The sequence below is a fragment of the Papio anubis genome, chromosome X (assembly GCF_008728515.1).
Source record: "Papio anubis isolate 15944 chromosome X, Panubis1.0, whole genome shotgun sequence".
Taxonomy (NCBI): Eukaryota; Metazoa; Chordata; class Mammalia; order Primates; family Cercopithecidae; genus Papio; species Papio anubis.
Genome location: NC_044996.1, coordinates 123,461,472 through 123,475,905, shown reverse-complemented (window position 1 = coordinate 123,475,905; position 14,434 = coordinate 123,461,472). Strand labels below are relative to the sequence as shown.

General features: G+C 41.4%; 1 protein-coding gene across 3 annotated transcripts in view; it reads left to right on the top strand.

Moving 5' to 3' along the window:
* Positions 1 to 13,963, top strand: part of SMS (spermine synthase) — a 99,012-nt gene extending 85,049 nt beyond the window's left edge. For 2 of the 3 annotated variants that reach the window (XM_003917490.2, XM_031660474.1), the window contains exons 8-11: positions 3,680 to 3,794; positions 4,512 to 4,591; positions 11,690 to 11,805; positions 13,418 to 13,963. In XM_003917490.2, coding sequence (XP_003917539.1) covers positions 3,680 to 3,794; positions 4,512 to 4,591; positions 11,690 to 11,805; positions 13,418 to 13,457 — 351 coding nt within the window. In that variant the 3' untranslated portion in view covers positions 13,458 to 13,963. The remainder of the gene's footprint in view (positions 1 to 3,679; positions 3,795 to 4,511; positions 4,592 to 11,689; positions 11,806 to 13,417) is intronic. The other variant, XM_021933110.1, reaches the window with a different exon arrangement.
* Positions 13,964 to 14,434: the final 471 nt, after the last annotated feature.

Below are 14,434 nucleotides of genomic sequence, written 5' to 3'. Positions count from 1 at the left end.
AAGATGAGGATGCCAATTATCTTTTTCACATTGTTTTTTGAGGCAGCTGAGATAGTAAAGTAGAAAGATGAAAACAGTATAAATCTAATTATTTGCAGATGATATGAATACTAGAAAAGCCAGGAAACTTACATAGAAAATTATTTGAATTCATGAGAATTTGGTAAAGTGATTGGATAAAGCCAGCCTAGATTTTTTTCTCTATACTAAATGCTAAATCATTTAAATAGGATTTCCTTCCCATCCATTTCCTTTCAAAGTAATCAAGTGTTAAATTTCTAGGAATATATATTTAACAAGAATGGTATTGTGAGACTGGTATGAATTATATTAAGATCTTATTGAAAGACATCAAAGTCTGAATATGTGGAGAGGCATGCTGTATTTCTTGTATTGAAATAACAGAACAGGCCGGGCTTGGTGGCTCACCTGTAATCCCAGCACTTTGGGAGGCTGAGGTGGGCAGATCACTTGAAGTCAGGAGTTGGAGAACAGCCTGGTCAACATGGTGAAATCCCATCTCTACTAAAAATACAAAAATTAGCCAGACATGGTGGTGGGTGCTTGTAATCCAGCTACTCTGGAGGCTGAGGCAGAAGAGTGGCTTGAACTCGGGAGGTGGAGGTTGCAGTGAGCCGAGATTGCACCACTGCACTCCAGCCTGGGTGACAGAGCAAGACTCTGTCAAAAAGAAAAAAAAAAAAACAACAACACAGAACAATGTCTATTTCTTCCCAATTTATTATGTGTAATCCCAAGGAGAGGGGAGGGGTTTAAAAGTAGACCAACTGATTTTAAAGTTTATTTGTAAAAACAAATATCTAAGAATACCCAAGAAAACTCGAATCACAGTGTGAAGCGAAATATGTCCTATTCGTTGTTAATGTACTACAAGGCACAGTAATCAAATAGGAAGTGTGAAAGGAATACACAATACCTAGGAATGTCAAAGGAACTTGAACAGGTCTGAGTATGTATTCCTACACACTGCTAATATGGTCTAAGATGCATTTCAGTCGACTTGGGAAAAGGTTTGGTTGAGTTAATGTGCGATGCCGGTATAATGAGTTAACCATCTGCATGAGAACCAAGTTAGCCAACCATAGAAATAGGAATTTTGGTGACTTAGGCTCTAAATGTAAAAACTAATACATTTAAGACAATTTAGAGCACTTAACCTTGGAGTTGGGAAATCTCTTAAAGATAGGACACTCAAACTGTTAATGGTATTATGTTGTCCTTACCAAGCCAAAAGTTCAGACTAGAAGAAAGACTGGTAACAAGCGTGACAGGGAATTGATCCCTTGAATAATGCAGAGTCCCTACAGCTTCGAAATGAAGTTAACTAACTTTAAAAAAGTATAAAGGGTGTATTTACTGGTACTTCTCAGAATACGTCAAATAACCTGTAAAAAGTACCACAAGACAGGCCGGGCGCATTGGCTCATGCCTGTAATCCCAGCACTTTGGGAGGCTGAGGTGGGCAGATCACAAGGTCAGGAGATCGAGACCATCCTGGCTAACACAGTGAAACCCCGGCTATACGAAAAAATAGAAAAAATTAGCCGGGCGTGGTGGTGGGCACCTGTAGTCTCAGTTACTCAGGAGGCTGAGGCAGGAGAAAGGCGTGAACCCGGGAGGTGGAGCTTGCAGTGAGCCAAGATTGCGCCACTGCACTCCAGCCTGGGCGACAAAGCAAGACTCCATCTCAAAAAAAAAAAAAAAAAAAAAAAAGTACCACGAGACGGTCACCCCTGTTGGTGGCCCAGGAAGTTCTTGTGAAAACATTAGCAACAGACTTCACAAAATTTAGTAGAGGAGCAATATTCCACGCTGAGGAGGATGCGAGGAGGCAGGTGCTCATATGCATTGCTGTTTGACATGTGAAATGCTATCAAAACCGAAACACATGGCTTCTACCCTGTGTTTGAGCACCCAGCCCACAGTTAAAAAGGTGTCACTACAAGGTTTTATTATAGATGTGCTTGTAGTGGCCAAGGCTTGACGATGACAACAGAAAGAACATTTTTAGTGGAATGGCGTATTTTTAAAAATGTGTGTTATTACCTGGAGAGATGTTCGGTGAAAATGTTCAAGTTCCGAATGATGTGCGTGATCCAGATTTTACAAAAGAGCACATATATTTTTATTTGTGTGCAAGTATTTGTAAGAATCTCTGTGAACGTATGGAAAAATTATGAGCATATCAAACAGGATTCATAGTGAATTGAAGGCAACTGTGGTGTTAGTACCTCCACAGGTATGATGCATTAAGTGAGACAAGTTATAAAACAATAGGACAGAAAAGTCCCAGTTTCTTACAACTGTGAGGCTATAAGAAGAATGATGAGAAACAACATGGGCTAGGTTATTTTAGGGAATTGTGGTGAACTTTTTTTGTTTTTTTTTTGTTTTTTGTTTTTTTTGAGACAAGGTCTCGCTCTGTCACTCAGGCTGGAGCGCTGGAGCGCAGTGGTGTCATGATCATGGCTCACTACACCCTCGAACTCCCAGGCTCAAGCGATCCTCCCACCTCAGCTTCCTGAGTAGCCGGGACTACAGGCACATACCACTAGGCCCAGCTGGTTTTTCTATTTTTTCTAGAGACAGGCTTTTACCATGTCGCCCAGGCTGCTCTAGAACTCCTGGTCTCCAGTGTTCCGCCCACCTCAACTTCCCAAAGTACTGGGATTACAGGTGTTGGGCCACTGCTCCTGGCCTGGCAAACTCTTAAACTCTTGATTTTTGACTATTATATGTAATTTTTCTTTTACTTAATGTATTTTTTTTTTGAATTAGAAAACTAAAAGATGACCGTAACTCCCGTTTAGTTTAGGATGTTGCTTAGATCCAGATGTGTCCCCAGCATAGAGCCTCAGTACTTCAAATATATAGCTGACCTCAAACTTCTTTCCTGTATTAACTATGTATGATCTGTATGGGAATTCCAGCTGGACTCTTGATTGACTCTGATGGTGGGAGCTGTTATATATAGCTTTATTAGCAGTAGCCAAGCATTAGAGAAAATTGAGGAACAACATGTTTATAGTTTGAGTAACATGCAAAAATAAATCCATAAACAATGAAGTCATTCAGTGCTTAGTATAAAAGAAAAATTAGGCTGGGTACGGTGGCTCATGCCTCTAATCCCAGCACTATGAGAGTCTAAGGTGGGCAGATTGCTTGAGCCCAGGAGTTCAAGACCAACCTGGGCAACATAGTGAGACCCTGTCTCTAGAAAAACTTTTTAAAAATAGTTTATTAATTTTAAAAAATAAAAATCAAAAGAAGATGATACAAATAGTGGTAGGAGAGGCAGTATAGATTAGAGATGAAAGTATGTAGTTGGCTTTCAGATAGTAATAGGTACACTTCGTGGATCTGTGGGCAAGCTGGATAACACCTCAAGTTTGTTTCTACATTGGTAAAATGGATAATAGTGCCTCTAGTATTGTTGCTTTATTGAAATGAGAAGGCATATAAAGCATATATGGTAAGCACTTAATTTTTGCTATTAATAGACATAGATGAAAGTTTTTTGGTTCCTGTAGCAGATGCTGTGGATAGCTGTGGATATAAGCCCCCACTTGGTATTTTTTTCCTCCTTCCTTTACTATTGTTTTTTGTTTAACTACATCCACATGTTGGCTTACTCATCTATTCCTGTTCTTTCTGGAAGGTTCTAATAGAAGACTGTATTCCGGTACTGAAGAGGTACGCCAAAGAAGGGAGAGAATTTGATTATGTGATTAATGATTTGACTGCTGTTCCAATCTCCACGTCTCCAGAAGAAGGTAGATTTTTTTTTTAAACCAGGATACTTATGATGGAAATGTTTCTCTGGGCACCATGTGAGGGTGAAAGGATCTTAGAGATTGTCTAGTTCTCTCACATTTTTAGGGAGTTAAATTGAGGTCCATGGTGGAAAGATGACTGGATTTGGCTTCAATTCCTGTTCTGCCACTAAATGAGTGAACTCATTCAGTCATTTGAAACAAAAATGAAATAAAATGACTCATTACATTATTGAGACGGTAAATCATTTGATAATGTATTTAATTTATGTGATTTTCAACCTGTATTGGTACAAATTGGTCACTTATCTAACAACAGATAATTCCCTTTCTCAAACCATATGTTTGTTCAAAATCACAGCTAGTTCATGTTTTTTCTATAAACTCAAGTTCCTGCTGAGTTTGCAGACTCTGAATTTCTCTCAGGATTTTGCTGCTTGCGCCCTTATTTAAAGCAGTTTTCTTTCACGTTTCGGCCACTGCCTTTGTGTCGAATCTACTGGTATTTTGAGAGCAGTGCTAGGTAGATGTGATTTTCGCATCCAAAATCAATTTCATTATCGTTCATGAACAAGCTCTTTGAATAGTGAGTGGGTCTCACACTTGTGGCTCTTTTTCTTCTTCCCCTTTTGGTATTGAGTATTTGAATATTTTACTTCAGATGTTGTGGATACGTACAAACCCATATTTATGAAACTTGTTCTTTTAAACCTTCAGATTCCACATGGGAGTTTCTCAGACTGATTCTTGACCTCTCAATGAAAGTGTTGAAACAGGATGGGAAATATTTTACACAGGTAGGCTACTTAACAGTTTTTTTCCTCAAAACACTCTTAAGATTTTTATATTTTGAAATCTGAATGCACATTTTTGAAATTTATTAAGGATAGAGCAGCATCATTGGTTTATGTTGTTTCAAACAGTAAGCTTCTAAGTGGACCTGTCCTCTGCTGGGAATTAATGAGTTATCAGCCCTGGTCTTTCGCTGTAGTATGAGCTGCTGCCACCTGATGGAGACACAGACTGATTTTCTTTTTTTCCCCTCCCCTCATCAACATACACTTGATGAAGTAGCTCTGGCTGTACTGTGAACTCCTGCCACCAGATGGAAGCAGATTGTGGTGTTTTTCTCATTCTCTAGGGGATTCTAAAACTTTAAAGGTTTCATTTCTTGGTGTTAAAAATATACATATATATCTTCTATTGAAATCCTTAACAAAATTTTGAAAATGACAGCAAAGACAGCTAATTGATAATCTAGTCTCTTGGTACAAAATTCCTTGATTCATAAACATAAGATAAACACTTACGTAGCATCGTACTCCGGATCTCTGAATTATTCTGAGTTCACAGGAAAATCCCCTCCTCCATTTTTTAAAAAAAAGTGCTGCCAGCCTGGGCAACATAGTAAGACTCCATCTCTACAAAACATTTAAAAGATTAGCTTGGCATGGTGGTGCATGCCTGTAGTCCTAACTCTGGAGGCCGAGGTGGGAGGATTGTTTGAGCCTGGGACGTTGAAGCTATAGTGAGCTATGATCGTGCCACTGCCCTCCAGCCTGGGTGACAGAGTGAGACCTTGACTCAAAAATAAACACAGTATTAGTTTACTGTATTTAAATGTCAGGAATAGGCCAGGTGTGGTGGCTCACGCCTGTAATCCCAGCACTTTGGGAGGCCAAGGCAGTTAGATTACCTGAGGTCAAGGAGTTCGAGACCAGCCTGGCCAACATGGTGAAACCCCGTCTCTACTAAAAATACAAAAATGAGCCAGGCATGGTAGCAGGAGCCTGTAATCCCAGCTACTCAGGAGCCTGAGGCAGGACATTGCTTGAACCTGGGAGGCGGAGGTTGCAATGAGCCGAGATTGCACCACTGGGCTCCAGCCTGGGCCACAGAGCAAGACTCCGTCTCAAAAAAAAAAAAAAAAAAAAGTCAGGAACAGGTAGAGGTTTTAACTTTATCCTCCTGAGGAGATGTTTGCAAGCAGACCCTATCCTGGACATTTTATGGAATCTGAGATTAATAATGCTGAAAACAACTTAGCAATTCTAAGAGACATCTTGATTCAGGCTCCAGCCTATCCTGTTGTTCCGCTCTTCCCTCTGTGTGCAAGACCTGCAGGCACATTGTGCTTAATCTTAGACTTTGCGCTTGGTGAAAATGTTGGGAAACTTTGAGGAGAGCAAAGCCCTATCTGTTAATGGAGTGTCTCTCCCCCACCAACCCAAGGTTTAGAAACGATTTTTACAAACATGTTGTAGATGGATATAACTATTCAAAGCCAGGAGTCTGCAAACATTGGGCCAAATCTGGCCTCCTGCTTGCTTGTTTGTAAAGTTTTCTTGGCACACAGACACGCCCATTTATTACATAGTGTCTGTGGCTGCTTTTGAACTGAGTAGTTGTGGTAGATACTGTATGATCTGCAGAGCCTAAAATAGTTTCTGTCTGACCCTTTACAGAGGAAGTTTGCTGACCCCTGTCTTATAGGAAATCTGCAGTGAAACCTGCTCAAATGAAGCTTTCTTATTGTAAAGAAGCAAGTTGGACTTTCTTATGATGGTTTTTTTGTTTGTTTGTTTGTTTGTTTATTTTTTTTTGAGACGGAGTCTTGCTCTGTTGCCTAGGCTGGAGTGCAGTGGCGCGATCTCAGCTCACTGCAACCTCCACCTCCTGGGTTCAAGCGATTCTCCTGCCTCAGCCTCCTGAGTAGCTGGGATTATAGGCATGTGCCACTATGCCCAGCTGATTTTTTTGTATTTTTAGTAGAGATGGGGTTTCTCCATGTTGGTCAGGCTGGTCTCAAACTCCCAACCTCAGGTGATCCGTCCCCCTTGGCCTCCCAAAGTGCTGGGATTACAGGCGTGAGCCACTGCGCCCAGCCATGATGGGCATTTTTTAAGCAGAGCATATGGAATTTTTTTCTTTTCATTTTTTTGAGCTAGGTTCTTGGTCTGTAGCCTAGGCCGGAGTGCAGTGGCACAGTGGCGCTCATTGCAGCCTCAACCTCCCAGGCTGAAGTGATCGTCTTGCTTTGCCCCTCCCAAAGTGCTGGGATTACAGGCATCCATTGCCATGCCTGGCTAATTTTTGTAGAGATGAGGTCTCACTATGTTGCCCAGGTTGGCCTTAAACTCCTAGATTCGAGTAATCCTCCTACGTCAGCCTCCTGAATTGTTGAGATTACAGCCATTAGTGACCGTGCCCAGCCAGAATTTTTTCTTTTAGGTTTCTGCAAACACATAGAAGAAAATCTCAAGCAGCTTAAATCAAGGAAAAATGTGAGGCTCTGGGATCTTGAACAAAAAGAGGCTGAAAAAAATTTGGATCCACTACAAACTAGCCAGTCTGTAGTACAAAAGACAGGACAAAAGAGACAGCCACACTAACTCCACCTGTTGTCTACTACAACGGTGTGACTGTTGTTCTTTTGTTCTGAATATTGGCATGGCAGGCCGCCTCCTATGGAGAGCCGTTATCTTAGTATGAAAGGCTAATAGAATGCTTGCTTAGTGTACTACCACAACCCATTTGTAAATATTAATGACCCAGGCTTTGATATCTTGCCTTTGCCAATAGACTTTTTACCAAAATCAAAAGGATTGTATGCCCAGGGCTGTCTTGGTTTCTAAGAATTGTCCGAAAGACATATGACGTGTTTTCTGTCCCCATGTTCATTACAGTTAGAACCACAAAACAATCTCATTATATAACACCTGGGGTTCATTCAGTACATTTGGTGGTTGACAGTGTCACATGGTAAGATTTATGTGGACAGGCATGTATAGCCCTTTTAAGAAGTAGTAATTAAGTCAAAAAGCAAGTGATTTGACTCAGGATGTATTGATGTAGTTGCCACAGGGCAGTTTTGTTTTTTTTTTAACTGCCAGGTGACATACTTAGGAGGTAACCCAGATTCCTGGCATGCCCACCCACTTTGCCCAAGTGTGCAGCTTAGAACTGGAGTCAGGTTAAGGGTGGGATGAAAATGTGTTGTTTTACAGAAGCTAAATGTTCCCACCTAAAACTGCTAGCATCACAGTGGTGAGTTTGTGATGTCATTGGTGTTACTGTGGCTGCCTGAATGCAGCCTTGTCAGCATCCCAGGAAGCTGGGGAATGCATCGTGGAGAGGCGTGGGAATCAAGGTGGGCCAATAGAATTTGAACTGGGGAGGAAGTGTTTTCATGGAACCTAGGAGGCAGATCCTGGGACTTGACCTTCCTCTCTTCTCTCCCTCCAGCCCCATTTAAAAAAAAAACCTGTAAGTTATATTTCTCTCTTGTTCCTGCTTGCCTTCTAGAAGCAACCCATCCTTGGTCTCACTTTTTTCCGTTTCTGTATCTTCTAGATGGTTCTTACATGTATGATTTCCTAAATCATTATACTATGTAATTTTATTTGCTTTTGAACTTGATAAAAGTTGCTAAGGATGTATTCTTCTATACCTGTTACTGAGGTGTCATGTGCCTGTAATCCTAACTACCCAGGAGGATCGCTTGAGCCCAGGAGTTCGAGGACAGCCTGGGCAACATAGTGAAGACCCCACCTCTAAAATAAACAAAAGCAAATGTCACCTGTCCACACCTAACATGGGGAAAAGAACTTTCTAGAACTGAAGCTATAGAATTTGGATTTAATCCCCTAGTGAAGCCTCAAAGGGTTAAATAAACCAATGACTAATAAAATCTGAGTTTGCAGGATTGCAGGTAAAAAAAGAAACAACTTGCTGAAACACTGAAACTCCCCCCACTTAAGAAAGAAAATCACTGGCTAAAATCTGTTAAAACCAATATGCCCCATTAGAATTTGCACAGAACAAGCTTGCTGATGTCACAGCCTGTTTTCACCACTTGCTTCATACTAACCACTTCCCCGCCCTCAAGATTGCACACAAGACCCATTAGTGGGCAGAAAGAGATAACCATACGTGCCTGAGGATTTTCCAGATCTACCCTTTCCATCCACAAATCAATCACCTGCAAATCTCAGAACCTACCCCTTAAATTTTTTTTTTTTTTGGAGATGGAGATGGAGATGGAGTCTCACTCTGTGGCCCGGGCTGGAGTACAGTGGCTCGATCCCTGCTCACTGCAACCTTTGCCTCCCGGGTTCAAGCACCTCTCCTGCCTCAGCCTCCCAAGTAGCTGGGATTGCAGGTGTGTGCCACCACACCTGGCTAATTTTTGTATTTTTAGAAGAGATGGGATTTCACCATGTTGGCCAGACTGCTCTCAAACTCCTGACCTGAAGTGATCTGCCTGCCTCGGCCTCCAAAGTGTTAGGATTACAGGTGTGAGCCACTGCAGCCAGCCCCTTAAACCTTTTCTAATAAAAGGACTGCCTTTAAGCCCAGCACAGGGAGACATATTTAAGCTGGACTCCTGTCTCCTTGTTAGTTGACTTACAATAAAAAGCTTTTCTTAGGCCAGGCTCGGTGGCTCATGCCTGTAATCCCAGCATTTGGGGAGGCTAAGGCAGGAGGATTGCTTGAGGCCAGGAGTTTGAGGCTGCACTGAGCTGTGATCACAGCACTGTACTTCAGCCTGAGCAACACAGCAAGACCCTGTCTCTGAAAAGAAATTAAAATAAGCTTTGCTTTTCTTAAAACCCCAGTGTCCTAATACTGACTTCTAGAACATTGGGCAGTGAGCCCCTTTTTCTTCGATAATGCCAGGTGTGGCCCCACCCCTTGTTCCATCCCTTTTTCTTATCCTTAATGGCTGCTTAATTCTTTGCTATTAGATTTTTATTCATCTCCCATTTGTTTCTCTTAAAAAGAAAAAATGTCATTCCATTTAAATAGACAGGAAAGTGAAATGTATCATGTTACTTTTTTGGGTAGGTCTCTATTTGTGGTGTGTGTTTTCTTCTTTTTTTGAAACTTCTTGACAATGTTGGGAAAGAACAAATTGAAACTTTCCTATTTTCTTACCACAGTCTATGTAAGGAAGTCTTCCCATATAACCTCTATAAAGAGAGAGTGTGGTGTCAATTTTAACATGGCAAAGCCATTTACTGTGCACCTTGGTGGCATTTTCATTCTATAGCTTCCCCAGTGGCGATGGGTTCTAAAAACAACTGGGCAGTTTTCTATTTGTGAATCTTAAATTACACGTGTGGTGTTTATATGCTCTCATGGTGAACTTGATGTTGAAACCAAATTACATGCTGGCAAAGGGCACTTTGACCATGGCCATATCCCACTGCGGGACCCTAGATGATGGGTTACTAAACAGTCTGGCACTGAAGGATGACGTCATGTTGAGTGAATGTGCTAAGTTAAAACCACCAAGGCCAGCTCTCAAAATAATTCTAACCTCTTGCCCGTGACTAGCTGGCTGGTTGGTTTTGAAAGCCATTCTCAGGAGTTCTTACGTCACAGGCTGCCTTTATTTGTAAATAATTTTCATCTTGCATTATACTTAGCTATTTTGAGGCAAATTAAGAGTAACTTTTTTTTTGAATTGGAGTTTCGCTCTTGTTGCCCGGGCTGGAGTGCAATGGCGCAATCTCAGCTCATTGCAACCTCCACCTCCTGGGTTCAAGTGGTTCTTCTGTCTTAGCCTCCTGAGTAGCTGGGAATACAGGTGCATGCCACTACGCCTGGCTAGTTTTTGTATTTTTAGTAGAGATAGGGTTTCACCATGTTGACCAGGCTGGCCTCAAACTCCTGACCTCAAGTGATCCACCTGCCTCAGCCTCCCAAAGTGCTGGGATTACAGGCCTGAGCCAGCACTTCCAGTGAAGAGTAACTTTCTTAAGAAATGGAATCAGCCACCTGGATTCAGTATTACTGTCTTGTGAATACCAACTTCAGAGATTAAAAGGAAATAGTTGGTATTTCCTTTTAATCTCTGTATATAAATACCAGTTTTATTTTCTAAATTCATAATGAAAATCATTTGGGGAAAATTGTGCTAAAAGGATGATAAAGGCTTCCCCAGACTTAATCCAAATCTACATTTTAACAAGATCCCCTATGATATCACATGTACATTAAGGAGTTAGAAGCATTGCTCTAGAGTTGGGCAAATACTGTATCCATTCAGCAACTCTGCTATACCTTGGCTGGCATCTCTTGAATTCTCTTCACCTTTTTTTCCTTATGGTCACAAGATGGCTGCTGCAGCTCCAAATATCACATCTAGGTTATAGCTTGGAAGAAAGTTGAAGAGGCGGGTGGCTCTCTCTTTGTTCTGAATCAAAAGCTTTTCCAGCAGCTACCAGCAAACTTGCAGTATATGTCATTGACTACCCCTAGCTGCTGGAGATGCTGAAAATGGGGTGACTGGAAAGGGAGAAATGCTAGAATAATGAAGTTGAGAGAAAGTTTTTGATAAGGTGTGCAACTGGGGGATATCCCTAGCATATATATCCTGAATAGACTTTTGTTCTCTTATACACAGATTCTAGGAAAAAAAATAGGGGTGAATATAGTTCTGTGTCAACATGTTAGACTCTTAGGAGAATTGTAGTTTAAACCATTGTGGAAATCAAGAACACTATCTCTTTGATACTTCGTTTATAACATAATGGTGACCGTTATTGAGAAAATTTCCTTTGAATATGTTATTTGTATGAATCTTTGCAAATTGCATGGTTTTAATTCAGTGACTGTGTCACTAGTAAGAAATCGGTGTCACTGCTTTCTATCATTTCATATTCTAATAATTTGAAATGGCTTGGTCAATGAGGTAGAAGGATAACGAGCTCTAATGGGTCTATAAATAGAATGCAGTGTGATTTGTGAAAATACAGAAGCCTTATCTTGTTTTTAAAGATGAACTTTTATCTAAAGCTAGAAATGTTCTTCTTTATTAACGACCTTCAGATGAGTGGGGCCCTTGGAAGGACTCAAGAATCCCATTTGCTTATCTCTCTTTGATTTAGGGGAACTGTGTCAATCTGACAGAAGCGCTGTCGCTCTATGAAGAACAGCTGGGGCACCTGTATTGTCCTGTGGAATTTTCAAAGGAGATCGTCTGTGTCCCTTCATATTTGGAATTGTATCCTTTGACCATGACATTCTTTTGCCAGATCAAAGCACCCAAGTAAATCCTATGCCAATTAAAAAATTTAAATCCCAATAATAAACAATTAGCTTAGCCGTAGAGTATATAAAGCCCTGGTTCTCAAGCTTCGGTGCACATTGGAATCCCCCGAGAAGCTTTAAATAAAATCTAACATTCTAAACTCCCATTCTCAAAAGTTTTGGCGGGGACTTGCCACAGCTTTCCAGGTGCTTTTAATGATCAAGCACTACTGGTCTAAAGCATTGGTTCTCAAAGGTGTTGCCAGACCTGCAGCATCGCTCAAGAACTAGTTAGACATGGACATTCTCAAGTCCCACCCCAACCTGCTGCCCAGTCAGAGGAATTCTGGAGGTGGGGGCCCAGTGACCTGTTCTACCAGCCTTCCCAGGGATTTATGTGCACCTAAAAAGTTTGAGAAGCCCTAGTCTAAAATAACCACCCTACCTATGGCAGGTAAAATGTCTAAAGACACTCATTCTACTCTTACATTAAAATTACCTGATGTTAATACTAGTTTCTACACTTGATGCTAATTTGCAGTAGAAATCGAGAACTAGAATGATGTTGGGGACTGCACAGTTAACGTTGGTGTTCTCTGTTCCACTTAGTAAAGTTAGTCTAGAGAAATAAAACATGGAGAAAAAAGGAAATGAGAGCATTATTGGAAATTTGTGCCACAACACAGCTGTGGGCTATAGTCTGCAGACAACAGCTTCCTTATCTGCTGTTGCCAAGTCCAGATTCCTGTGACGGCAGGTTTTTTTTTTTTTTTTTTTTTTGCTGTCAAGGTTGCTCTGCGACTACTGCTGACCTCCAGTGAGGCCTGGTCCCATCAGGCTGGGGCAGAGCCTGGCAGCGCAGACTGCCTGCTGAGACCAGATGGCCAGCAAGAGGCAATGAGAACCCTCTAGATCCTCCACGTGAGGAGGGGGCACTCCGCCTGCTGGGTGGCCGTGTCCCTCCACAGCGTGTACAGAGCTTCAGCATCTCCTCGCAACTGTCCACCTTCGTTTATGGTTCCCCTCAGCATGTTTGTCAGGCCTGTGTTTGCATGTTTGGAGATTTGAGAAATGAGTTGATAACATTTGAGGCAAAGGCTTCCACCTGCTAGTTCTTCTCTCTCCCTCCTTCCTTCCCTCTCCTTTACTCCTCTGACCTTTTTTCCTCTCCTTCTTCCCTCTCTTCCCTCCCCCTTCTCTCCCTTCCTTGCATTTCCTGCTACCCCAGTTTTCCCTCCCTCCCTCCCTCCTTTCCTCCTTCCTTCCTTTCCTTCTTCCTGCCTTTCCTTCTCATACTAATTCCCTAAAACTTGTGAGACTTTGGATCGGTAGTGTTACCTGAGAGAATATTTGTGTTCCTTTAGCCTTCTGTTGTCCACTCAGTACCTCCTTCAGACATCCCAGGTGGTGGGGATGTCCCCAGGCTGCAGAGTGGCCTTATTCAAAGGCCTTCATTCTCATTCCCACAGTGCTCTAAGCCATGAAGCTTTTCATCCGTCTTTCAATTTGTAGGCCAGCAAACGAATTACAAGTGATGCCTTTTCTTCCTTGAATTACCTGCTTTTATTCCTTGACTCCCTGACCAGGTGGGTATTTTACACTGTTTGGAAGAAAGCTAAACCTTGAAGATCAATAGCCCCTAATCACATGTGCTGCGAATGGCCTTCCTGACCTCCATATGCTGTACATGACATCGAAATGAGTCAGGCAATTGATTGTGAATTCCTTAAAGTTTTCCTTTTTTTAATAATTATTTTTAATTTAAACAAGCAAATGGCAAATGTATATTTTGATGAGCTTAGGGTGTTATTTTTTTTTTGAAAGTCAGCTGAAGGATGGTTAGACAGCACAGCGAAGACTGCTAAATGCACTGACCTCCCCTCCCCCCGCCATTAGAATGTGATTTTTGTTCCTTTTTATTTCTCTGTGGGCTTTTGTTTTTGTTTTTGTTTTTGTTTTCGTAGATCTTCAATTTGGATATTTGGAGGAGTAAACATCGTTGTTTTGCTGGAGGGATGATCTTGATGATGTTTCTTTCCCCAAAAATTGACTTAGATATTAAAATTTGGTGCTTATAAGAGAGAGTTAAAAAAATAAATAGGATTGCTTCAATTAAAATTACAAAAGAGACATTTCACGTGTTCTGTCGTTTTATTTCAGCCCAGTCCCTTCTTTCTAACTTGTGATCTCATCGATGAACGGTATCTCCTGGTCTGTTTCTGGTTCTATCACTCCATGTCATTTATCTCTTTATAATAGGATGGCCTTGGGGCCTTTTTTGAACAGTAGTAATGACTTCATTCGCCACCGTGCTAAATGATACACAACCTATTACATTCACCAGTCCTTCATTATACCATTGACCTGAGGCTAGTAAGAGATTTTGTCTGACTGTAAAGTTGAAAGTCAAAAGCTTATTTCTATTCCTACTCTTACCAGTGTATTAGATGTGGAAATAAAAGTCATTTTGGGTAGCTGCTAGGAAACTTGGTGAGCAGATTCTTGGCTGCACCGATGTATGACAGAATTTGTGGAGAGGCCTGCGGCAATATGAGCAACTTAAAAACTCCTAAAGAAGTGCAGGTAGCTAACAGCTTGATTGC